General features: G+C 37.8%; 1 protein-coding gene across 2 annotated transcripts; it reads right to left on the bottom strand.

Annotated features, from left to right (window-relative positions):
• Positions 1–945: 945 nt before the first annotated feature.
• LOC129927893 (uncharacterized) lies at positions 946–7,866 on the bottom strand. 2 transcript variants are annotated; one of them, XR_008779546.1, is made up of 2 exons: positions 2,613–7,866; positions 946–1,825 (listed from the first exon to the last, which is right to left on the bottom strand). XR_008779546.1 is itself a non-coding variant. In XM_056039630.1 (2 exons), the coding sequence occupies exon 2, from the start codon at positions 5,234–5,236 to the stop codon at positions 3,383–3,385; it is 1,854 nt and encodes a 617-aa protein (XP_055895605.1). In that variant the 5' UTR covers positions 5,237–6,486; positions 7,274–7,866; the 3' UTR covers positions 946–3,382. The 2 variants fall into 2 exon arrangements, 1 of the variants encoding a protein (XP_055895605.1); XM_056039630.1 differs by having other exon boundaries at positions 946–6,486; positions 7,274–7,866.
• Between the last annotated feature and the right edge of the window lie 18,977 nt (positions 7,867–26,843).

Raw genomic sequence — 26,843 nt, 5'->3', positions numbered from 1 at the left:
TTCTCCTGTAGTCTCATAACAGACTAGTTTCACTAGTGAAACCAGGAGCTCAGTTGTTGGTAGTGTGTAATAGTGAAGTGAAGGGTGAAGAGACAAGAGCCCAGTGTCTGTCCGCCCTTCCGTTGGAACAGAAGTGAAACTCAAAGGATACACGAAGTCTTCAATGCGTACATTACCTTCAGCCTCGTTTTCACAATCTCCACGAGAGGTCGCTCTGAAAAGACTTTAATAAATATCACTGCGTGACTTTTAACTTACTTTTAAGGGTCAGTGCATCAACTCGGTGCCTTTTGTAATTAACATATTCTATGTTGGAGAATGTTCAAGCATTCAATTCTACACCGACTTTTGAACCAAGTGTTAATAACACAACTTTTAGACTTGTTACATCTTACATCTTAACTTATTACATCTTACACATCTTAACTTGTTACATTATTGACACATCTTAACTTGTTACATTATAGACACATCTTAACTTTCTATATTATAGACACATCTTAACTTGTTACATTATTGACACATCTTAACTTGTTACATTATAGACACATCTTAACTTGTTACATTATAGACACATCTTAACTTTCTACATTATTGACACATCTTAACTTGTTACATTATAGATCCATCTTAACTTGTTACATTATTGACACATCTTAACTTGTTACATTATAGACACATCTTAACTTGTTACATTAAAGACACATCTTAACTTATTACATTATAGACACATCTTAACTTGATACAATATAGATACAGTGATACATCTTAAATTATTATATCTTTCATCTTAACATTGTAAGTCTTCTATCTTAACTTGTTGCATTATAGATACATCTTAAGTTGTTAAATTCTATATCTTAACATCTTAAATCTTACATCATAATATGTTATATTATAGTTACGTTGTCGCGGATGTATTTCTGTATGTGTGTATATGTGACGAGATGTTAATTAGTTAATATTTGGCTTGTTTATTTATGTCTAGGGGAAATTTTATTAATTTTATCCCGCTCACATATAAGATTTTGTACAGGCACACCGCAACTAACAGTAAGAACAGACCAATATTATACGTTTAAAAATAAAATAATTTAATAAATGAAAGTTTACAGGAGATAAATGATTAAATAAAATTATAATTAAGAAAATAAAAGAAGTAAAGATGCTAATATCTAAAATAACTGTTCATCATGGATTGCTAATTATTGAGTGATTGGAGGAGAAGAATGTTCCTATGTCTGCTACTTATTTTTCTTAGCTGCTAGCCCGTGGGTCGTCTTCTGGCGGTCGAAGGACTGGCACTCAGAAGGATGAGTCATCCGGCTCTGTCTTAGGACGTCGGCTCGGGATGTTCTCTATGCTATAGGCAAGCTGGCTCTAGGGTGAGGCCGCTGCCTGTTTAGCAATAGAGATGGTTGGTGCTGCAGACTAAGTTGTAGTGGGACGATCTCTCAGCTGTGATCTCTAGCTCGTAGAGAGCCGTGCTAACTCAACACCAATTTGTCTTCTGCTGCGAAGGTTGCTCTAATCTGTCGGCATTAGGCAATAACTATTGGGCAGTGGACAGTTTGGGCCGGGTACTGGGCAGATGATACTGGGCAGTATAGGGCACTGTGGACACTGGGCAATATGTTAAGGCCAAGGACAGTAGGCGATGCCTTCTTGCTAACAGGTATGTAATGGGGGGGGGGGTGTATCTGGTGTGGTCTGCCTCGGTTACAGCTTTCTATGGAGATCTGGTAGTTGTAGCAATCGTGCGTAGTAACCAGGGGTAGCAATCAGGGGTAGCAATCAGGGGTAGCAACCAGGGGTAGCAACCAGGCTGGGGATAAGAAAGACAATTAGGAACCTCCTAAAGGTATTGAGCAGGGATTCCCATATGCCTTGCAATCATTCAGATGTAGGCATTGGTATCAATCCCAATAAGGCATTTAAGACAATCATGTATAAAATCTTAAAGCATGCGTATAACTCAATAGCAAACAAAATACAGGTAAGATAACTACAGTAAATGTGTCATCATATAATGTAGGATGATACTAGCTAAGATTCATCCATTAAATGAGATTACGGCAATAAGTAATCAGTTACAGTAAAATGGGGAATGAGCATATTATATACTAAAGGATAAGATGAAAATAAAATATTAGGGATATGGCTACAGTAATAAGTGTTTGATATAGTTAATCAAAATTACATTCATCCAAGGAACTATAAGTTCACAAGGGTGGGAGACATAATAACATGTTTGAGGGATATACAACAGAAATGTGAAATGACTAATTTCACATGGGCTCTGTAAGTTTAGAGCACTGTGATCTAAGTTCTTAGACAGTACTTAGATTCACGAAAGGTTATTGTTTACATCCATCACTAAAATACAGGAATGGAGAAACATAACAAAATCATATATAATAACTATGGTTTCAAATGTAGACAACCATAGCGGCATTAGTATTACTATATGAAGATATAGTATCGACATAAAATAGTACAATGTACATACATAGTAAAGTCATAATGTAATGACGGGGAACGTGGTTGTGTACTAGTGTGTACTCACACATTCCTATGAGATAAAATGAGTATAGTAAAATGTTTACACTTACCCGTTTGTCCCTAATGAAATCTCACAACTAAACTTCCTAACAGAGGAGACTGTAAGAATCCTAGCGGGCCTAACTTGGAATGCTTTGGTCTCTCTATATATAGTTGGGGCATTTTGTTTAACGGGTGGGGAAGATAGCTAGCTGATTTTCTCACATGTATCTATGTACTGGGCATGTCAGGCGTCATGTCCGATTTATGGCCTGTACCGTGAGAGTAGGGACTAAGGTGAATATGCATTTGTCCAGCCCGATTGCAACGCTATTCTTAGAGCGATGCGTATTCTGCGGGGGGGGGGGGGGGGAGGGGGGAGAAATAGGTGTGAAAAGTTATTAGTCCGCAGCGCGTAGCGCAGGTGAAGCGAATATTGTGTGTGTGGGTCACCTGTCCAGCGGTCAAAAACTAAAAGTTAGCCCTGGAGAAGCTAGTTAATGTTTTATGTCGAGATTCGTCCCGTGAGAAACGTGCGAGGGGGGATAAATCCTACAAGAAATTAGTTATGGGTGGACAAGAAAATAATTGTTTAAGTTAAAAATTAAGTTTCTCACGGTTTGCTGGGAAAAACTAAAATGAACTTATGTATGCAAGTTTCGTATCGTCACATACCCACCCACTTAAAAAGTATTCGCAGAATACTATTAGTACTTGCATATAAGTTTCATTTGAGCTTTGTCGTTGTCCAGTCTAATTGTCCTAAGGGGAAAAAAAAATGAATCTGAATTCGAGGACCGGTTCGTAAGGGAGATTGGGCGTCCAGGTATCCGTTTTAAGTCTAATTTCGATCCCACCGTGGACTGTTGTGTTTGGGTGGAGAATAACGTGACCTGTGGTTGAGGTCAGGTTTGTTTGGGTACCTGTGCGTCCTACCTGAAGCAGTGGGGGGTGATGGGGAGGAGTTGCAACATGATGGACTGGGCGGGAATCGGTGGTGACTACCACCTTTGTGATTCCATGCAGGTATCATATTTATACGTGGGGGCCAAGATTGTTGACCATACCAACGCCGTCTGACACTGTCAATGCCAGGAATTAGGGGTTTAATTTCCTTAGTTCGGTTGAACTGAGGTGTTGAGTGATGGCGCCCAGTGTTTGACTGATTTGGGCCATCCTTCTGTCTAGTCGTTCTACCGACTGGCAGGGAAAAATATGGCTTCTTGACATTTCCTAATGGTACGTATTGGGAGCCAAGAATAAAGTCGTACACGGGTGACTCCATAACAGCGGCGTTTATGGTCCCGTGCACGTATCGACATTCTACATGAACCCTCGCTATGGGCAAGACCATTGGAGGTGTAGTTTTGTCGACGGTTTGGATCTCTACCGTTTCACCGGTGAGATCTGCCGAATCAATCAGCGCTTCCCTTATTATGGAAGTAAAAGAGCAGGCTGTATCAAACATGATATAAGTTTGAACGCCGTTTATTAGGGCCTGCTCTACACCTGGGGGTGATGTAGAGGGGTGTGGCGGTACACATGGGATTTGAGGGTCTACAGGGTTACCAGTCTTGAGCCGTCGAACGGTCGTCAGGGCCGATACGACGTGTGGGGCATGTTGTTGTTGAGTCCTCCTGTCGTCACGCGTGTTATGTGAGTCACGGTGAGGGGGGTGGTAGGAATTATTCTGGCGTGATTGATGGGGAGGGCGGTTCGACTGGTTGGATGGGTGTTGTGAAGGGACACGTGCCTGGTTGTTTTGATTTTGGTTGTGAGGTGTGGGCTGGGCAGGGGAGGTTTCGCTAGATTGTGGTTCTGTTACGGGTGTCTTAGCTTTCTGGTCTCGTCTGGCAGCTATGTATCGGTCTGCAGCAATTGCAATGTCAGAAGGGTCAGTCGCCTGTTGCTCATTGACATATATTCGAGTTTCCTGCGTTAGGCAGTCTCGAAGCTGCTCAGCCAGAATAAGGTTTCTAAGACCTTCAAATGTTTCGGGCATTTTGCTGAGGGCTAGCCATTTTCCGAGGTATTTGTCCAGCCTGTCGCAAAGATTGACATAAGTTTCTTTGCGCTCAAGGCGGGACCCTCGAAACTTCTTATGGTATGAATCAGAGGTTAGCTCAAATTGAACCAATAGTGCCTCTTTTAGGGCTTCAAAGTCCTCCCGTTGGTATGAGGGGAGCTTTGTGTAAGCCTCGTAAGCTTTGCCTCGAAGGCATTGCGCTAGTCTAAAACACCACCTATCCTTGGGCAAGCTATAATAGCGTGCCACCTCTTCGAATCGTGTTAAGTAAACCTCAACACTTTCGCTCTTCTCATCGAAGGGCTCGAAGGGGATGTTTGGTGAGCTACTTGAGGACCCTTGGCTGGAAGCTGGGCTAGCAGGCTGAGAATCGGCTACTGTGCGAGCCGTCTCATTCTCTTGAGCTATTCTAGCTCTTTCGGTTGCCTGTCTCTCCCGCTCCATGGCTAACTCGTGCTCATGTTTTTCTTTATCTTTGGCTAGCTCGTGCTCATTTTTCTCCCTCTCTATTGCTAACTCGAATTCTCGTCTCTCCCACTCATCCAACTTTTGTCGGATGTAGTCAGAGCGACTTGGACCCTCTAACTCTAACAATGCCGCTGTCTCTGTCAGTTCCTGTATTTTAAGTTTTCTGTCAGAGTCAGTCTTGGATCTAGTATTGCTGGCCATTATTTATGAGAGAAATGAATGGGGGACTAATAAGACTGAAAGGATGGATAGTACTTGAGAAAAAGAAATAGATGATGCCCGTATGAAACAACCACGTTGCCCGTAATAATAATATAATATTAAGCACAGTAATGCTACTTAAAATAACCACAAATAATAATATTATACAAAGTTGATATGTGATAACATCTAAAGTAAGATAGATATAATATAAAGACTCTAGTAACACTCTTCACTCCGTTTGCAATCCGTTACTTTAAGATAATGAAAGTATGTTAAATTTAGGAAAGTTCTACTGCTGTATGCCTGTGCCTGTCTAATATAGGATTCTAGTTTCAGATCCCGGACAGGCCCCCATTTATATGTGACGAGATGTTAATTAGTTAATATTTGGCTTGTTTATTTATGTCTAGGGGAAATTTTATTAATTTTATCCCGCTCACATATAAGATTTTGTACAGGCACACCGCAACTAACAGTAAGAACAGACCAATATTATACGTTTAAAAATAAAATAATTTAATAAATGAAAGTTTACAGGAGATAAATGATTAAATAAAATTATAATTAAGAAAATAAAAGAAGTAAAGATGCTAATATCTAAAATAACTGTTCATCATGGATTGCTAATTATTGAGTGATTGGAGGAGAAGAATGTTCCTATGTCTGCTACTTATTTTTCTTAGCTGCTAGCCCGTGGGTCGTCTTCTGGCGGTCGAAGGACTGGCACTCAGAAGGATGAGTCATCCGGCTCTGTCTTAGGACGTCGGCTCGGGATGTTCTCTATGCTATAGGCAAGCTGGCTCTAGGGTGAGGCCGCTGCCTGTTTAGCAATAGAGATGGTTGGTGCTGCAGACTAAGTTGTAGTGGGACGATCTCTCAGCTGTGATCTCTAGCTCGTAGAGAGCCGTGCTAACTCAACACCAATTTGTCTTCTGCTGCGAAGGTTGCTCTAATCTGTCGGCATTAGGCAATAACTATTGGGCAGTGGACAGTTTGGGCCGGGTACTGGGCAGATGATACTGGGCAGTATAGGGCACTGTGGACACTGGGCAATATGTTAAGGCCAAGGACAGTAGGCGATGCCTTCTTGCTAACAGGTATGTAATGGGGGGGGGGGTGTATCTGGTGTGGTCTGCCTCGGTTACAGCTTTCTATGGAGATCTGGTAGTTGTAGCAATCGTGCGTAGTAACCAGGGGTAGCAATCAGGGGTAGCAATCAGGGGTAGCAACCAGGGGTAGCAACCAGGCTGGGGATAAGAAAGACAATTAGGAACCTCCTAAAGGTATTGAGCAGGGATTCCCATATGCCTTGCAATCATTCAGATGTAGGCATTGGTATCAATCCCAATAAGGCATTTAAGACAATCATGTATAAAATCTTAAAGCATGCGTATAACTCAATAGCAAACAAAATACAGGTAAGATAACTACAGTAAATGTGTCATCATATAATGTAGGATGATACTAGCTAAGATTCATCCATTAAATGAGATTACGGCAATAAGTAATCAGTTACAGTAAAATGGGGAATGAGCATATTATATACTAAAGGATAAGATGAAAATAAAATATTAGGGATATGGCTACAGTAATAAGTGTTTGATATAGTTAATCAAAATTACATTCATCCAAGGAACTATAAGTTCACAAGGGTGGGAGACATAATAACATGTTTGAGGGATATACAACAGAAATGTGAAATGACTAATTTCACATGGGCTCTGTAAGTTTAGAGCACTGTGATCTAAGTTCTTAGACAGTACTTAGATTCACGAAAGGTTATTGTTTACATCCATCACTAAAATACAGGAATGGAGAAACATAACAAAATCATATATAATAACTATGGTTTCAAATGTAGACAACCATAGCGGCATTAGTATTACTATATGAAGATATAGTATCGACATAAAATAGTACAATGTACATACATAGTAAAGTCATAATGTAATGACGGGGAACGTGGTTGTGTACTAGTGTGTACTCACACATTCCTATGAGATAAAATGAGTATAGTAAAATGTTTACACTTACCCGTTTGTCCCTAATGAAATCTCACAACTAAACTTCCTAACAGAGGAGACTGTAAGAATCCTAGCGGGCCTAACTTGGAATGCTTTGGTCTCTCTATATATAGTTGGGGCATTTTGTTTAACGGGTGGGGAAGATAGCTAGCTGATTTTCTCACATGTATCTATGTACTGGGCATGTCAGGCGTCATGTCCGATTTATGGCCTGTACCGTGAGAGTAGGGACTAAGGTGAATATGCATTTGTCCAGCCCGATTGCAACGCTATTCTTAGAGCGATGCGTATTCTGCGGGGGGGGGGGGGGAGGGGGGAGAAATAGGTGTGAAAAGTTATTAGTCCGCAGCGCGTAGCGCAGGTGAAGCGAATATTGTGTGTGTGGGTCACCTGTCCAGCGGTCAAAAACTAAAAGTTAGCCCTGGAGAAGCTAGTTAATGTTTTATGTCGAGATTCGTCCCGTGAGAAACGTGCGAGGGGGGATAAATCCTACAAGAAATTAGTTATGGGTGGACAAGAAAATAATTGTTTAAGTTAAAAATTAAGTTTCTCACGGTTTGCTGGGAAAAACTAAAATGAACTTATGTATGCAAGTTTCGTATCGTCACAGTATAATCTATTTTTTTTTTACAGATATATGTCAGTTGAAATGTGTGCGCGAATGACCGGAAGTGTGTTAGTCTTAGAGAAAGAGAGAAGAAGAGACCAGCGTGTAATATGTGTCATGAAGTTTCTGTGTTTTGATCGAGTTGTTAAGTGTCTGATGTAATTACCACTGAACTCAGGGACACCTAGAACTGGAGAGACACTAAGTTAGGTTTCTAGAGAGCTATTGAAATAAAGATTTAGTAGAAAGCTGTAACATACGTCTTTCATTTTATTTTGTCACTTCGCATTTATTTTGGTCCACTTTATTGTAACCATAAATTTGTGTACTATTTCGTTATTGCTTCAATAAAAATATATCCGTTTTCGTTTCTATTAAAATGATACAAATATTCGTAACGCGTGGAGCGAACAAAAAGTAGAAAAGGACTAAAACAAATGTCCAATCTTCCATAAATTTGATTCAATGACCTCTTCACCCTTCAATCTCTTCCCATACATCCTTTGAACAACTCATTTGAATAAATCTTTTTTTTCCCTTGGAGTCTGTGGGAAGTAGAAGCAATGGGAGACAAATGTATTTCTCCTTTTTCTGGGAGGAACTCGTCATGGTTCCCAGTGAGGATCTGATGGGCATTGGCCCCTTCTATTCTGAGGGTCAAACATGTTCGGGTCACTTGAGAAATGACCACTGACAGCTGATTAATTGTTATCATTGTGAAAGCATTCGAAAACTTCCCTAATACAATGTACAGAACTAGAGCAAGAACTTTTTAGTCCTACAAACCTTTTGCTCGTTAAAATAAAACATTCATTCATACTCTTGGTACAATAATCATGGAAACTATTTCTATACCTAAGTCTAGATCTTAGTAAACCTTTCTGCAATTATTCGTTTCTTATTTAGCGTCATATTATGTTTATATTTCTTTATCGTTTCTGTTCTTATAAACCACAGATTAGAAAGGTATTGTCCACACTATTACATGGGAATATAACACTGGTTCTGATTTTCATCTTCAGGAACGTGCTTTGCCTCAATCTATTTTGCAATGTATGAGTCTGAAATTTTGCTTTAATCACGTTTGAATAGTTTATAATAAATGTAGTTGTGTGTGTGTGTTTTATTGGGGACATGAATGAGACAAACCTAGTTTCAATCTCTTAACAAAGCCCCTAAGTCTTCATAATTAATCAACTTAGTGTATAAATATTGAACTCACACTAGTACTGTTTAATTTGAATAAAGTGGAAAATCTCATTATGTTTACATAAAGTTATGTTTGCATAAAGTTTACAGATACGTGGACAAATGACCTTTTTAGTTGTTGTTATTATGAAGTCTTGTTGTTTTAAGGCACGTTCGTTGGGAAAGAAAAGCGATACATTATTGGAAATGAATTTGCTTGGTATAAATCTGTTATGACTGACCTTATTTTTAATCAGCATCAAGCAAAGGAATTGATTAATACTTTATAGCAGCAAACTACTTAAAATGTATGTACTCATGCAGGGCTCTCACCACTGCCGGACCCAAGAATACGCCAGTGTCTGTGGTCCCTATAGTTACGCCACTGTTTCCCTCATGTCCAGTCCTATAATTACACTAATTCATTTCGCTGATGAACTTTCCTTCTAATGTCCACATTTCCCATTGTCCGCTGACCCCCTACCCCATTCCTTGGTTTGCCCACAGATGGCCCAAACGTTGTCCGGCCGAGGACCTTTTTCCTCTCGTATTGTATAGATTCCTCGATGACCACTGCCCACGTGATTCAATAAAGAATTGTTTACGGAAGTCATTTATGACGTTTGTACAGATTACGGGAACACGGAGACGATCTGCTGTGGGAGTAAATCAAATTACAAACACACACGGCGGGAGTGAGTGGCAGCCTAGTATAAGTGTGTGTGTGTGTGTGTGTGTGAATGTGCAAATCATGTGTGTGAGGAGAGGGAGGGTTGCAAACCGTCGACTACACTATATGGGGATTAGGAACTCTGGGAATTGCATGCAGTGTGACTTCAAGTCTCGTGAACAATCGAAGGTCTCTCTTCAGACGAAACTGAAGAACTGCTCTGAAGAATTCAGAAGTAAATAGCAGGATGAGGACTCGCTTAATTGGTAGTGCCAGAGATGAGCTTATGTTTACGATGATAGTAATGTGATGAAGAATATGATTCTACTGACCAGTAAGAGGGCAATACTGCTGCAGGCTCAGTAGATCATAAGGACATTCTTCATCTGACAATAAAAAAAAGTAAGTAAACTTACCCTCACAGACCATGCGGTCTATAGGGCAGATGATGTAAAGGTCTTCTATTTCTTTGGCCTACGGTTAACTAGCAGGGTGTCATGTGACCAGCACAACGACCAATCGCCTTTACTTTTCCCCATCTAATGTCAGGTACCCAGTAGAGCTGTGCGAGTCAGAGGCGCACTAAAGATTCAGAAATGAAAAAAAAAACAGGATTTGAACCCGGGACCCTCCTTTTCGGAAGCCAACCGCTTTTCCACCCAGCCACTGCGCATCCCCGACTTTCAAAAAGCTATAGATGAATGGAAAGAGATGGTTGTCAGGTCATGCGTGGTGCCCCAATGGTTCAACAGACTAAGAGACACGTGAAGCTGGTTATGAAATTTACTTTCTTTGATGAATCTCGATGCTGGTAGTGCCAGAGATAGAGAATGAATGAATGTTTACCCTAACACAGAGATGAAGAACCAAGTCCTTCTATCCATCTGGATGTCAGAAGTGGTTGTCCTCGATAGCGATAGACTGACTTAGTTCTTATCATCCAGAAAAAAAAATATTTTCACCAAAATTTAAAGAAATTAATAAGAATGAATAACCAAATGCACGAGTAACATGTACATCCATGCATATCCACAAATATAATTGTAGACTTGTTGGAATGGACAAACTTGGATTTGATGTAATTCTGAAAATGAGAAAAAAATATGAAGCATACACGACCGAATGCACGGGCAACATGTACACCCATGCATATCCACAAATATAATTGTAGTCTTTCAGTAGGATATCTGAAACACAGTACAAGGGGAAATAATTGAATAAATTACCTAATGTGAGTTCTTCAGTCAGCTTGTGTCTGCTAAGTAAATGTATTTGTCTTATTTCACTTCCAATCTTCACATGACTCTCGGGGTAGCTGTGACGGTAAAAGCCATTAAAGGGTGATTGGCCTTGAAGACTGTATTGCGGGATTTCGAGAATGAAATAAGATTGATATCAATATGTACTAATTATGTTTGCTTTTATAATAACAACAGGGGTATACGTAGCAAAGAGTAAATTAAGGCTTTTAAAAATGAATCCATAGTCTCCAGGAAAAAAAATCTGAACCCCCTCCCTTTAGATTTTTTATTCACACACAAAAAATAATTAAATAAGTTGCCAATCTTTTCCTCCAAAACATTCCCCTTCACCCTTCTGGTCTTTCTCTTTCTCATGCTCTCTAATCTTTTTTTGCTCCTTGTTGTTTTTTTCTCTCTGTTTTTCTTCAATTTTTCTTTTTTCGCTCTATACTCTCTAACACACTCTATCCTCAATATTTTTCAAGCTCTCTCTCTCTCTCTCTCTCTCTCTGTCTCTCGGAATATGACGGGCGAAGATAGAACTGTTAGGGAAAAAAAAAGAAATAGTTTGCCCTTAAATAAACACGAGGTCATTCTAGTCATTTCGTGTGTAAACAGTGGACACAAACTGGACGCTGGAGTGCAGGCAGGTGGACGTGTGTGGACGGCTGGACACTCAAATAGTTGCCACAAATGGCAAGTATTTTTTTTTTTTGAATATTAAAAAAAATGGCTTCTCTTTTCGTCCTTGATGACCGGGTTCAAATAGATCTCCTTTTTTTTTTTTTTGTTGATTAGAAAGACTCAATGGAATGGACAAACTTGGATTGGATTTAATTCTGAAAAATATTCATTTATTTTGTTTACCCTGTCTTATAACAGAACATAAAATAACAACATATGCAAAGTATTTTAAAATTACAAACTAATCTACACATTCTCAAATTACTATTGTAAAACCATAGCTAATATTTGCCATTGGATGGTTGTGACATTATTCTTATCTTCTTATATAATACAGACGTTACTTCAAAAAAGAAGATGATTACGTCCTACGCGTCATGCATTTAGTCATGCATATTAACCAATGACTTAAATTCTGCCAAGTCACTGGTTTTCCTGGCTAGCTCAGGCAACCCATTCTATGCTCTAATAGCATTAGGGAAGAAGGAGTATTTGTACAAATTTGTCCTAGCATATGGAACGAGGAGTGTGCCTTTATCTTTGTGTCTTTCTGAGTATTTTATTAAATTTTGTTTTTGTATTTGAAGATTATGGTTCAGTGTTTTATGTATAATTGCTACTTTACTTTTGAGCCTTCTGTCCTGAAGGCTTTCTAAATTTAGTGATTTTACTAAAGGTGTTACTCTAGTCAAATGTGAATATTCGTTTGTTATGAATCTCACTGCTCTATTTTGTGTCTGTTCCAGTTTCTTAATGTTTTCTTGAGTTGAGGGGTCCCAGACAGAGGATGCATATTCTATTATTGGCCTAACCAAGGTTAAATAACATTTTAATTTTATGTATTTTTGGGTCTAGGCGTTTAGTTGTAGGCCTATACATCGTTTATCAATGCATTACATTTCCAATCTGACCTACTTACTGGCTCGAGCTCTTCAAAGACATACAGTTTATGTAGTACAGTTCATTTACACTAAAATAATAGTGTCCTCAATGTGCAATGTTTACATCTAAGTGAACTATCCCAATGTCACAACCTATAATAGTCAAGTGACTTAAAGCCATATTGTAAATTTTCAATACAACATGCTATTAGAAATAGTAAACTCTGTTCTTTTAGTAAGTAAACTTAACTGCCTCTGTCTAGAGCAGGATCCCAACTTTCTGTATTTGATTAGACTTGATCTGTTCTTTAAATAGTTAACACACTTATTTAATGTAAACTCCTTTTATACAATATAAATAAAATACAAGCGTGGTTTATTTTTTACCAATCTCATAGAAGCCGCACCTGCTAACTGGTGTAAATGTAAAAAAACGTAAGCTAAGACCCTTCTTCAGGGAACAGTACCAGGAAAAAGAAGAGGAGACAGACAGAGAATGGAAGACAACATAAAAGAATGGACTGGCCTGCCATTAGAAAAAGGTTCTATCCAAGGCGAAAGACAGAGAGGAATGGAAAAAGACGGTCGAAAAATCTTGTGTGGTGCCCCAACGGTTCTTCCCCTTAGATATTTTTTTCAAATTATTAAAAAAAAATATTTTGCTTGTTATTTATTGAAAACGCTCGTGGCAGGGGCATGTCGGGAGACTTAAATAAATGTATTTGGAGGGGACTGGGGGGGGATATAAAACAATGGAAAGAAATACAAATGTTTATGAAGTTTTATTTTTAAAACCCATATCATGAGATCCTATCGAAAATGGGGTGGGGGGTGGCATTTCCTCACTATCTCTCTATAACACGACAAGAGAGATCTTTGATTTTCAATTCTTCCTTTGGGCGCTCAGCAAACACAACTCTGCTCGAGTCAAAGCCATTCAAATTTCAATTTTAAAATCCTGGTTGAAATATGGATTCAAACTTCCATCCTCTTGTTAGCTAACCAAACCTCACACCGAAACATCCTACTCTTCTTAAAATAAATACTTTCCACAAATGTTTCCCAATAGAAGCCTTTATCTTGATTATTTAGTAGGCGATGTATTCAGTCTGATAGTTTAATGTATACTATCTGCTGGCTTCAATTTAAATACTTTAACTGCCAATAGAAATGTCGCCAACAGCCGGAGGCAGTTAATGTCGAGGATTATCATTTTGCAAGATAGGAACAATCCTTGTCAGAAAGTTCTTTGAGTTTGATAACTAACCAACCTTCGTGGCTTCAAAGAACTAACATGTGACATAAAGAGGACTAGCTGGTCAGAGTGAGCTTTTATAACAAGATCACTCCCCATTCTTTCCATGACAATAGTCTTATTACAGTGGCCGTCGTTCTCCGCCTAGAGGGGGTCCTACGGACTGCATTCACTGCACTAGGAGGTCACCCTTTTTGGTCAGTCTGCGAAAAACTGTTATTTTAGATGGGCTTTGTTTCCGTCCTCTTGACCGTGATAATAACATAGGGGGCCCCCAGGCTTACAGGGGCGTGCGTGTGAGTGTGTTAGTATAGGCCATAGGGGGGTAACGAGGGTTTGAAATAAAAACTAAAATATTCAAGAGGAGATAATTTCGATGAAAGTGAGCAGACGCCTCGGTATCAGCTAATGAAGATAGCTCGTGATTGGAACGACTATTCGAGAGAAACAATGAAACCGATGACGATAAACGCTTTGGGTATTGATCCTCTGGTCACGGCTGCTCAGTTAACGGTGCATAACGCTCAACACAATGAGAGCTGACCAACTGAGAAGGGAACCAAAAAAATGGTCACTTCAGAATTTTGCTAAAAATGCCCTAGGCAACAGAAAGAATGAGATTGTCTCTTCCCCTCTTGCATAAAGAGCTCTTTGGAAATTGTAATTTCAAAAATATTTCGGAACTATTCAAAACTTGTTTAAAGTAAAAGGGAAAAAAAGAACAATGAAATATTTGTAAAAAATTTTATGTTGAGTGAAAATTTTTAAACTGTCTAGAATATTGTTATGTATTTCTGAATCTTCTGGCTAACTGTATTAGTAGGCACACAAATAAAAACACTGCAAAGAACTTGACGACTCAACTTTCAGCTTCATATAACTTTATTGACTATTAACTCTAACAATTCGCCATGTAGCGTAGAAGACTACAATATCTGACAGTTTATAGTTAGCTATACTTCGTTGCAATTCATCTCTTGTCAACTTGCATCGAGCCGTATTCCACAGAACAGACCAACGACACACTTCCCAGTGTCGCTCCAGGTCTCACAAAGCTGAACCAAGTCGTACTCAAGTCTACCGAATCAGAGCCGCACACGTCTTACATCGACTGTATCGACTGTAACGGCTCAAGTCCACTGTAGTTCGCTGTATAGACTTTAACGACAGTAGTCCACTCCAGTTAACTCTACCCTAGTTAACTTGCATCGAGTCGTACACATCTCTCTTCTACTGTCTCGCACAGTAGACAACAGTAACGACGATTCTACCTATGACTTCCTACGACTCCATACGACTGACTCACATTAACTCTCTGGCTTATATAGAGTCCCTAATCGCTCCTCCAAATTTGCACAAACAGTGCTAGTATCTTCTGGAACAACACGCGAGGAAACGTCACATCCTGTCTTTATTTATACATGTAGATTCCAGAAAACACCCGCTGCAGTGTCATCAAGCCGAGGTCACTATCTGTCACTGTTCATTAGTAAGAGATCACCTTAGCTTATCTTAGCTTATCCTAGATATTATCAAAAACAGACGTTACTTCAAAAAAGAAGACGATTACGTTGTTCGTGTGTCTATCTAGTCAAGCATGTTAATCAATGACTTAAACTTTAAACTCATTCCGTGCTCTAATAGTACTAGGGACGAAGGAGTATATGTATACATTCTTACTAGCATACGAAATAAGGGATCTGCCTTTATCTGTGTCTTTCTGAGCAATTTATTTGGCTTTATGTTGTACTTTAAATTCAGTGTCTTATTTTATTCTTTCATTGTACCATTGCTGTTATACGGTGTAGTCTTTTATCCCGGAACGTTTCAATATTTAATATGTTAAAATCTTACTCTATTCAAATGTGAATATATGTTTTTATATAGATCACAAGGTCTAAAAGAGGAAATTTACTTTATAAATACATAAATAAATAAATATATAAATATGTATATTAGAATGTAAGGAGTATGTTTGTATGTCCCGCATAGAAATCATAACCGTTTTTATATATTTATAATTGTATATATATATATAATTGTTTCCCCTGGTTCAAAGGAAAGTACCCAGGCAGATCTCACATAATAGCTCTGCAGGGGTGACGAGAGTTCTTGTCAAGCCACAGTACACCAGGTATGTCAACTATGCGGCTCGCGGGCTGTGCGACTTTCTTTATGAGCACAGAACCGGCACGCTACGAGAATTATGTATTAGCTAATTAACAGAAAAATCAAGTTTTTTTGTTGTTTTTTTTCATTTTAAAATAAGTAACTTTAATATTGATGTTTGTTTAAAGAAAATTTGAAGTCAATGAAAAGATAGAATATTTTTTCCAGTTTGGGGGGGGGGGGGAATTTAAAAAGAACAACAACAATTATTTAGAAAGTACAAAAAAAGTTTTACAAGATTGCAAATCACGTCCATGTGTCACAAACTCAAATGAGGCCCAAACCAAAGTTCCGACCATATAGTTAAAACAAAAAAACAAACAGTTTGAATTCAGAAGATTGACATTCAAAACATTAAAAAAATATTATTTATATTATTATTATGTTGTGTGGCTTAAATTTCATTTAGGTTTCTTTATTTTGTAACAAATATTCTTTCTGTTTGAAACATAGATAGTGTGGTATCCAGTGAATAAATTCTAATGTCCAAGACTTTAAAGATAAAATAATGAAACTCGTCTACTTCATGTAGTTCAATAAAAATACAAAAAACAACTGAAAAAAAAAACTTCATATTCTGTGTTCATTCAAACATTTTTGTCTTTCAAACGCATTTCATTAATTACTTTCCCACCGAATCAGGGGCGTAGCTAGGAATTTTCCATCATTTTGGAGGCCCGGGGGCTTGAATTCTTTGGGGGCCCCTGCATTTTGCGTATTATTTAATATTTATTGTAAAAAAATACTAATCCCAGGGGGGATTTTCAAATTCTCTCACTCCCTCACTCCCACTCTCCTCCCTCCACCCTAGCTACGCCACTGCACTGAAGTTCTTTACTGAATTTAAATATGGCTAGAGAAAAAAATATAAATATGTTAAAACATTGTAAGTTTTTTTAAAGGAACTACAAACACAGCGACAGAACACACAACAACACACACACAGATACACACACACACACACAAACATGGTCATCTTTTTAAATTCATGAAAGTAACTTTTTTTTTTTTATTTGAAGTCGTTGTGAATCTAAACCCACGACCTAACAGTTTTGCCTCTTTGACTCACTGAGATTTTTAGTCTTTAGTTTGTCGGAAATTCAAACAACAATAGTACGAGTCAAAATGTTCAGTTCCTCTGTTTCATTTTCAATCCTATCACCTCACGGCATCGCTACTAAACCCTCATAAAGTTAAACTTTCGCATCATCCCAGATGTCAGAGGACAAAGCCGGAGATAGGCCGTGTATGACAAGCCGATGACGGGCGAGGCTCCAAACGTGTAGACGCACGCCCGTCGCCTCAATAGTTGAATATATCATTACCACGTCGAGGGCTCAGCCAGGGACGCTGAGGCTCACGGGGGGCGTAGGACACCCCCTTTAAACATATATTTAGCGAACGTTTAAAGCGTTCAATGTTTCCAAACTTTGTGGTAATTGTTGCTTTCAGAGCGAGCAAAACTAGCCAACTGTTGAGAACAGGTGGGTCTTTGAGGGCTGACTGACGACAGATGGGTGCTGAAGGAAGACGAGGAACCAAACCATAGTGTAAATAACACAGTCAACTAAAAACTGCTGAGATCAGTGAGAGAGACAATTCAAGGGCGTTAATATGATCAACATTATATATATATATATATATATACAATTTAATTAACGACAAGTAGTATACATTTTAAAAAATAAAACAACTCCAGCATTACGCATATTTAATTTCCTTTGCATAGGTTTAAAAAAAAAGGACAGGAAAGAATATTGTTAACAATGAGGAAAGTGCGAACTAATTATTAGTAGTAATTAAAAATATGCAGTAAGGTTCTTAAAATGTTTTGATTACTTTTAAAAACATTATTTTGTATGTTGCCTCTTTTTTCTTGTGCCATCAAAATCAAATTTCAACACAGATACTCTGCACTTTAAAGCACACGCACACACAAAGCCATACACACACCCCTTGTTTTATTCTCTAGTGATTTAAATAGGTGGTCACAAGGAAAGGGCCCTACAATTTAGCATTGTCCAGCTCTTCTCGCAACTGACCATCCCGACAGCGAGATAAAATCAGATAAGAGCCTAATGACCGGTTTCCCTACCGCTTTCTTTACAAAATGTGTTTTAGCTACCTTCGACGTCTGGTCCCCCAGATGTAATCGCCAACAATTTAGCCGAGTCTTTGTTTGTTTCGTTGTCTTTCAAACCATTCTTCCTTTTTTTTCCTCTCTCTCTCTCTCTCGCCATCCTTGGATATTGAAAAAGTTGAAGCTGTTTCGTTGATCGTAAAGATGAGGTGAAGTGATAGAGGCTCCTTAGTTGATCTTCTGCTGGGAAGACAGTCTTTACGACTTCCTTCATTAGAAGATGTCGGGACAAGGGAGTTAAGCAATCGACTGAGATCTTCGTCCTTTTAACTTCCGGTGCTAGATTGATATTCTTTTTCAAAGCATCTGAAGAGGTTTGGAGCTAATTTATAGAGCCCACTCGTAGCGGATTTATGGAAGCTTTAAATCTTCAATTAAAACCTCGAGGCTGAGCCAAACATATTTAAAAGAAAATTTGGGAGATTAGGCTCTTCCTTATATATTTTTAGTTTTTTCGGAGCCCATTAAAGAATTTCATAGCATTTTTTGTACATTCACTATTTAGCAATTTTATATTACAGTAATTGAAAAAGACCGTCAATTTTGTCCTTTTGGTGAATATAAACTCTGTGATGTTAAATTATTTTTTTTTAGGTATGTTGAAACTATTTAACTATGCTTAAAAAGAATACAGGTAAACAAGTCATTCCATTTTTGTAACATTTGAAAAAGTGCCATATAACTAGTTCAAACATATGCAGGGCCGGTTTGACCGCTTGTCGAATTTGGGCCCCGAGCCTGGCTAGGGCCCAGCAATATTAAATTTATCATAACACTATCAGCCATATCTCTCCATTGAATTCCCCCCCCCCACCCCACCACCACCACCTTTCGTAAGACAGGCTCTGATTACGAATGCTTAGTATTAATCGCCGTGTGAAGTTAATTAATAACATTTGATACTCATTGATGAAATCTATTTAAGTGATTTTCTGATAGATTTAGTTTACAATTTTATTTCATAAAATGTTTTTCTTTTTGAAAATATTTTCAAATTTGATAAAATCTATAGATAGATCAACCTTTTTTTTTTAATTTAATGTTTGTATATCTGAAAGACAAAATTATTGAAGATGTAATCACTTTTAAAAGGAGAAGTTTTCTGCCCTGGTCTATGTTTATTTCTGAGACAATTATATTATTGTCATAACAACATGGGCATCTCAATATCACAATCATATCAAAGTTACATAAGAGAGCAGAATTATTGGATGGCGTAACAACTAGGTGTTCTGGTTTATCATATTAGATCTACACTAGATCACTAATTTCATAATTTTATTATTACTAGTTTTTAGTATGCCATGCAAAACAACAAACATACAGAATTGTATACCCTGCCTAATAGAATGCCTACATTTCCAAAGTTATGTGCAATTTTAAAACCTACTATATATAAATTGTGTCCAATGTGCTTACTCTATATTTACAATTGCAGTTTTTTAGTTATTTGTACAGGAATTACTTCTTTCTTGTCTATTATTCAGAATGAGCATTTAAAAATGGGTAACTCATTTGTAACCCACTCCTCTTTCTCTTTATTGTTATAAAAAAGTAAAGTAAAGTTTCCCCTTTCAGACCTTTGCGGTCTATGGGCAGATGATGTTAAAGGTCATCTGTTTCTTTAGCAAACGGTTAACGAGCAGGGTGTCATGTGGCCATCACAACGACCTACCGCCTTGACTTTCCCGACTAAAATTCAGGCACCTATTAGAGTTGGGTGAACTCAGGGGCGCTCTAAAAAATCCCGAAATTCAAAATCCCACTCTTCACCGAGATTCGAACCTAGGTCCCCAGGTTCGGAAGCCAAGCTCTTAACCACTCAGCCACCGCGCCCCCTTTATTGTTATAGTTTTCATATCAATTATTCTTGTTAGAGGTCTACACCCATAAAGTCCACCCCCCCCCCTTTTTTTTTTATATTTCCACCAGAAAATCATTAAATCTTTACTTTTCTTTTCCTATTCATATGACATTTTTAATATTTCATTTCTTAGGGGGGACAATTTTATACGAGCTTTTATTTGAAACTAAACACCGTAACATGTGTCGCTGACTACAGCCAACGAGCGTCCAGTTGATCTTTGTGGTCAGTTAAATGATCGTCAGATTGATTCAAACTGTCAGCTAATAGATATTTAATAAAGAAAGTCTGTTATAATTCAGCCTTGTCATTTTTTTTTTTACATCCCCATGTGGTCAGTTGTCGTTGATATTTTTTTTTGGGGGGGGGGCTTGTTTCTTTCAGATTGACAACTAAATCCAAATTACACCCGTCATTTTCCAGCGTGCGGTCCAGTCAGCTGTCGTCTGACCACGAGTATCCATTTCGCAAAACAACCGCCCTCAAGGGCTCCCTTTCTTTACTTTCACGTGTGCCCCTATAGTCGAGCACTCCGGGTCTTCACCTCCCCCCCCCTCCACACTAGGCTCGGTATTTAACAGGTAGACATGAATGTCCCGGGTCAACAGGTGGTAAGTAGGACACAGAGTGTCAGTTTACATATGTCACCCAACTGACGCGAGACTCACACTGACTCTATGGCTTCCCGAGCTGTTGAAAGTAACAGTTCTCAAAAGGGTAGGTGTCGGACGCCACGCCCCCCCCCCACCCGTTACCCATCTTGGTTCAGCAGGTGACAAGTTCGAGTATATTATCCTAGAGTTTCAAAAAAAAAGAGGGAAAGGTTTCATTTAAAAGAAAGTTTCCGAAAAAAAAAATTGAAGTGTCAGATAGTAGTAGAGAAAAGGAGCCACATGGAGCTTCAAGTAGGCAGCATGAGGCATAAAAGAAGACCTGATTACTTGGTGGTATTACAGGGGAAAGTGTGCTACAATAAGCTATCATGCTGTTTAAATTTAACCATTTCTCTACAAAAATAAATAAAATAAAATAAAGATAATAATATAAGGGAGTTTGTGTTAACTCGTTGGCGAGCCCTGTGGGTCTGTCGTGCTCATAATGACTAAACCTATTTACTCACAGATGGGTAAAAGATAAAGTCTCAGATTAGTAGGCACTACTTGGACAATTTCCTTCAGAAATGTAGATTATTACTTCCATGCCCAAACCTGCAAGGCTGCAGGGGCTGACAAGACAAAGAGCAGGGTTCAAACTCGGGCCCATTGTGACGAGAGTTGCAAGACGATAACTTTCGTTTCGCTTCAATAGGTGAATCGTACTTTTTTAAACGTTGTGTTTATAATCACAACGAAACTATTTATTCAATGTTAATTATTATCATAATCTATAATCTACACTAAACAGTCGTTCAAGCCCTAAACACTCAGCAAGCTCTAAAACATTTAAATAAAATGCAATTTGTAAACCTTGAAAACGAAACAATTTCTTAAAACCTTGAAACTATTTCTTAAACACTATGTAATATTAAAACTATTTCTTCATTAAAGCCAAAAAGTAGAGAAATAAGATTCATAGTGAGACATTTGATTAAATCAATGACTTTTATCATTCCACTAGGTTCTCTCTCTCTATTTATTTATGTCTATATCGTTTCTCCTTTAATCTGCCTAGAGATTCTGTCACAACGTAAAAAACCTGTAATTAGCATTTTATTCAACCATCCTTAATGAATGCAGAATCCGTAGAAACTTGCCTACCAACGATCCAGTGTCGTTGCAGATAGGGTCTACTATTGTGACTATTGTTTTCCAGTAAATCTTGGTTAGAGCATCCACACTGCAAGAAGCAAGGTTGTACAATGTGTGAGCAGCCGTAGCTTACGTTTAATTGTAGGTAACTTCCGGATTCTCTTGGTCAACTCTACCCCCAACTGACCATAACTCCACATTCAGGTAATGTTTTCATAAGGACAAATGTACTGGTCTGGATTGAAAGATTGCATTGATTTAGATGGGTTTAAGGTTAGCACAAGGATTGGGATGTGCAGCAGACAAGGTTTCTTATTCTGGAATTTTCTTAATTGTAGCTAGCGTTTTGCTGGGTTTTTTTAAATTCAGTAGTTCAAAAAGTTTTACATTGTCAAAAACAAAGACATTTGCTTTTCAGTACATTGCCAACAACACATAAGACAAAACGCAAATTCTCGGTTTACACAAGAAATAAGGCTAACATTGTTCCAAAACTGTCCAAACTTGACGATCCCTAAGTTGTCCATTGCCCTCTGTTGTAGACACATGTACACGAACGAACTCCTTCACATGTTGTTGTTTTTTTCCGGTAGGATCTATTTTTTTTTTTTTTAAAGGAAACCTCAGAATTTGCGCTATTCAGTTTTAGCTTTAACATCATAGGAATCCTTGGGCCTTAGGCCTGTTTTCTTTGCCTCTTTTTTGGGCTTTATGTGCCTCTTTTATGGGCCATCTTGCCTCTTTTGTGGGCTTTTTTTTTCTTTTTAATATGTTTTTATTTGTAAGTTATCATAATTCACAAGTATTAAATCATAAACAATTGAAAAGTGATTAACCTAAAAATATAATGATAGTAATAGAAATATTATTTAATATCAAAGACATACTACCTAACCAATGAACCCCCTAAAGACAGAAAAATGATACAAGTATCCTCTACTCCAGAACAATCAACACAATATCAGATATCCCTGACCCCCAACACCCTATTTCTGGAAAACTACATGAGCATTGTACAGGTATATGAAAATCAAACTAGATAATTCTCTACCCTAAAGTCCATTATTTTCCTAAATGTTAATTCCAAGTGATTAGGATCAAACACCTTATTATTATGTAGACATTTGAGCCAGCTAGCCCAAACAAGATTCCTGTATTCGGAAACAATAATCAAGTTAAAGTTATGTATCATTTTATTTTTTAGTTTTGGCAGCTTGTTTAAAATAATAGACAAGTTAACATTTACATAATTGCCACAGTTTGCTTCCAATAGGTCCTTTACAGTACTTCTAACTTGAAGGAATAATGGACATTCCAAATACATATGTTTCTCCTTATCAGCATTTTCAAGGTGGCATAATATACATTCACAGTAGGATCTAACTTTACTTTCAAGTATGACTAAGTATGGCAATATTAAATTGTCAATGTTTGATTTTATTAGTTTGTTTTATTTAAACTTAAAATGTGGTGCACATAATCTGCATTATATTTATGATATTGTTTTTAAATAAAACATTTTTTGCCTCAATACTGCAGAAAATTACAATGTTAAGGAGCATTGTACATTTCAAAAGTAGAATCACAAAACACATCAACAAATACTTACTGTTTTTTTTTTTTTTTTTTGTTATTGACCAGTGCAATCAACTTCATAAAAAATTTGTTTGAATCACTAGTTATATATTTTCAGCCTGAGTCAGCTACAAGAAATAATTCGGAAAAATATAACAATCAAGCTGAAACAATCGCAAGTCACAATCAAACTTCAGTTAATTTCTGAAACACTATAAGTTAGTGATGTCTGGGTCTTTATCGATACTAAATATCTTTTTTATATTCCATTTGAGCTGTGGATTATTGGGGCCCTAAGGATTTAGAATAAGAACAGTAAGATAACATGGGCTCTAAACTTGTATAAATCTTTTTTTAAAAATGTCATCTCTATGTTCAGAGTATCATAATTATTTCGTGGATATCTCAAGCTGCTAAAAGGGGGCATGATGGCTGAGAAGGTAGAACACTTGTTTTCCAAACTTATAGGTCTCGGGTTCAAATCCTGGTGAATATTTATCATCTTCAGGACTTTATCTGCCTCCATTATAAATGGTTTGTGTCCTGGCATCTCAATGTCCAGTTCGGCAAGTATTTGGTTGACATTGTCGTCCAGCCTGGGTGATGGATATCAAGATCTTTAGGTGTCATGTTTCAAGTAGTAGGCTAGTGGTCAGACAAGATGCCGGAGGAGTTGAACAAGTAAGTCGTCATCAGTTGTAAAATCTTCTAGAGGCGGAGACATGTGCTAGACAGGAGAACTATTGAAAAAAAAATCAAACTAATTTAGTTAGTGGAGGGAGAGGGGAGACACAGGTAATAGTCCAGCCCAATGGAACTGAGCGTCTGTGACTTAACTATGCACTGCGGACAGGAATTTACGAGGGCCGGATAGCACTGCACCAAACATAATCCGCTGGACGTAATATGGGCGCCATTGGTCTCTATAGAGTATGTATTCGAATCAGTCGATTAAGAAAGCGTGCGTTAATTTATATGGTACTGAAGACCTAAACATGACCTACTTAATTTACTACGTCTTAGGAAGACGAAGAGATTATTAGCTTTAAGTTGACCCTTATTTTTACTTAATTGTTTGTTTTATTTTAATTGTTTCCGGTGTTGCTTTAGAATTAAATTATTTCTTCTTACCAAAATTTTCAACACATCGGTGGGGGGGGGGCGGTGACCAGGGTTCGAACTAAGACCATTGGATTACAGTCTATACGGTTCTTCGATAACTTTTTTTTTTGCTCAGAGATAACGGACAAAGAACAAGTTGGGCTACATTTTCTGTGACACAGTTAGAACAGGCCTGATTTTACATGGCGTCTTTCAGTGATTCATTAAGAGAAGTAACTCTATTTGATTTATATCATATACAGACTTCAGCAGATTATAGAATGCTTATATTCCTTTACAATGGTGATTAACAAATTTAAGTCATTACTACACACTTAAGTAGTGATTTATTATTTATAAATAAATCATTACTTTGTCGTGTGGATATGATGAAGGTAAAAAAAAAAATGTGATCTATTAAATAATATTTTATTTCATTTGGTAGATCTACATTCTTTTTCTACATAATTGTCAGACACAGTGATTGCTTGTAACTTGTAACTCTACATTGTTGCTTGTAACTTGTAACGGGCTTCAATTTTTACTTTTTTTTTAAAAAAATATGCTCTTTTATTTTCTTTTTATTTGACCTTTTTCCTTTTCTGAACTAAATAAACTAGTTTTTTTTTTTTTTTTTACTGCTGTAGACTGACATGTTTATATCTCATTAATTTACTTGTACGAAAATACAACCTAATAAAATACTCTAAAAACAAAAGTGCACATTTCTTGTTCCATATGGCATATTCGAAGTCAAATTCACACAAGGGCTTTTTTTTTCTTAGTGTCATTAGAGCATTAACGGGTTGCCTGAATCAGCCAGGAAAACCAATGACTTAGTTGTGTTTGCCTCTAATTAACATGCATGACTAAATTATCACATGGATAGGAATAGAACGTAATTAAACAAAAGTCGGTAACTTATAATATTATGGTAAACAAATAACCATGTTGCAAAACTTAACACTGTTAATAAATCACAAGAAAGTGAAATATAAGGCCGTGGTTTGACTACTGGTTTGACAGAGCCCTGTGTCTACATACCAGAGCAGCAGGTTAGCGGTCATTTCATGACTTTTGTACGGCGGCAAACTGACACCTATAGAAAACTAGTCAAGTGGAAGCAACTTGTTCGCCTGAGTGACCAACATGGCGATGAAATTGGACAACGGGAAAGACCAAATTGAGCCATAGAGTTAATAGCTCGGACTTCACTGTCTTTCGAGATGTCAAAAAGATCTTCTGTAGCAAGAGTCTGTTAAGGAGTCTGCTGTAGGGAAAGGTTATATGCGAAATTTGTACCGGAACTTGCAATAAACTTGCTACAGAAAACAACTTATCATTCCCATCATACATCGGCGTTGAGGAAATGAAACTTTTCGTTAGATCCATGTTCGCAATTTTTCTCTAAAAAATAATACATAGAGAGTCCAGTGCGAGGCCCAAACCAATCAAAGGTCCTAGGCTGTCTAGAGCGGCTGTGGCTTCTAAATCAGGTTTCCCGGGTTCGAGCACTGGTGAAGATTGGGATTTTAAATTTCTGGATCTTTGGGCGTCCCTGAGTCCACCCAGCTCTAATGGGTACCTGACATTAGTTGGGAAAAAGAAAAGGCGGTTGGTCGGTTTGCTGGTCACAGGACACCCTCATAAATTTAACCGTAGGACACAGAAACAGATGACCTTTACATCATCTGCCCCATAGATCATAAAATAGGCGGCTGCCTAATTTGTCTATGCCCAAGGCCGGCCCTGTCCACAAAAGAGATTAGAGCATAGTGGACGATGTACTAAAGGAAGACAGAATAGGTAAATAAACAAAATAATAATAAAACTTGTGCTTTTATTGCCTATAATATTAGAAAGATAAATTGTGTGTTTGCATCAATGAAGACTTACAAGCTAAACAAAAGAATAATAATACTAAAATTTGTGACTTGTAAATGATTATTTTAAATATTTTTGTTTTGGCTGATAACTCAAGAATTTTGTTTAAAATGAGTTGGAGAAAAAAAAAAGAAGGAGTCAACATGCAAGGCACTTGCTCTAATAAATGTACTAGTTATTAAATAAAAATACCAACTAGATAGAAATATTTAGATCTATATCTAAACATACGAGTGTAGATCTATGTATGAATGTGTGAGTGTTTTTATTGACAGTCAACCCAGAGTCTCTGATCACTCATCTCTAATCTTCCCCTAGAGGGCGCTGCTCCCAAGGGCTCCGCGATCCCACGTCTGTCTTTCTTCTCTCACCGAAAGAGCGTCAAAAGAGCAGGCCGCTCACGTGACCAACATCGCTTCCGCATTTGTTTCTGACTGACGTCCCTCTCATCTCCTTCTCCTCTTCCAATGTCTCCTCCTTTTCTTTGGTCACTCTTTCCGATTTCTTTTCTTCCCTCTTCCCTCCCTCTTTTCATCTTATGGTCGCCCCCTAAACGTATGTAATTAGAGGCTA

The sequence above is a fragment of the Biomphalaria glabrata genome, chromosome 8 (assembly GCF_947242115.1).
Source record: "Biomphalaria glabrata chromosome 8, xgBioGlab47.1, whole genome shotgun sequence".
In the NCBI taxonomy this organism is placed as follows: Eukaryota; Metazoa; Mollusca; class Gastropoda; family Planorbidae; genus Biomphalaria; species Biomphalaria glabrata.
This window is presented reverse-complemented; position numbering and strand designations above follow the sequence as displayed.

Excerpts from the sequence above, each read along its gene's own strand:
- LOC129927893 (XM_056039630.1), bottom strand. The coding sequence starts at position 5,236 with ATGGCCAGCAATACTAGATCCAAGACTGACTCTGACAGAAAACTTAAA.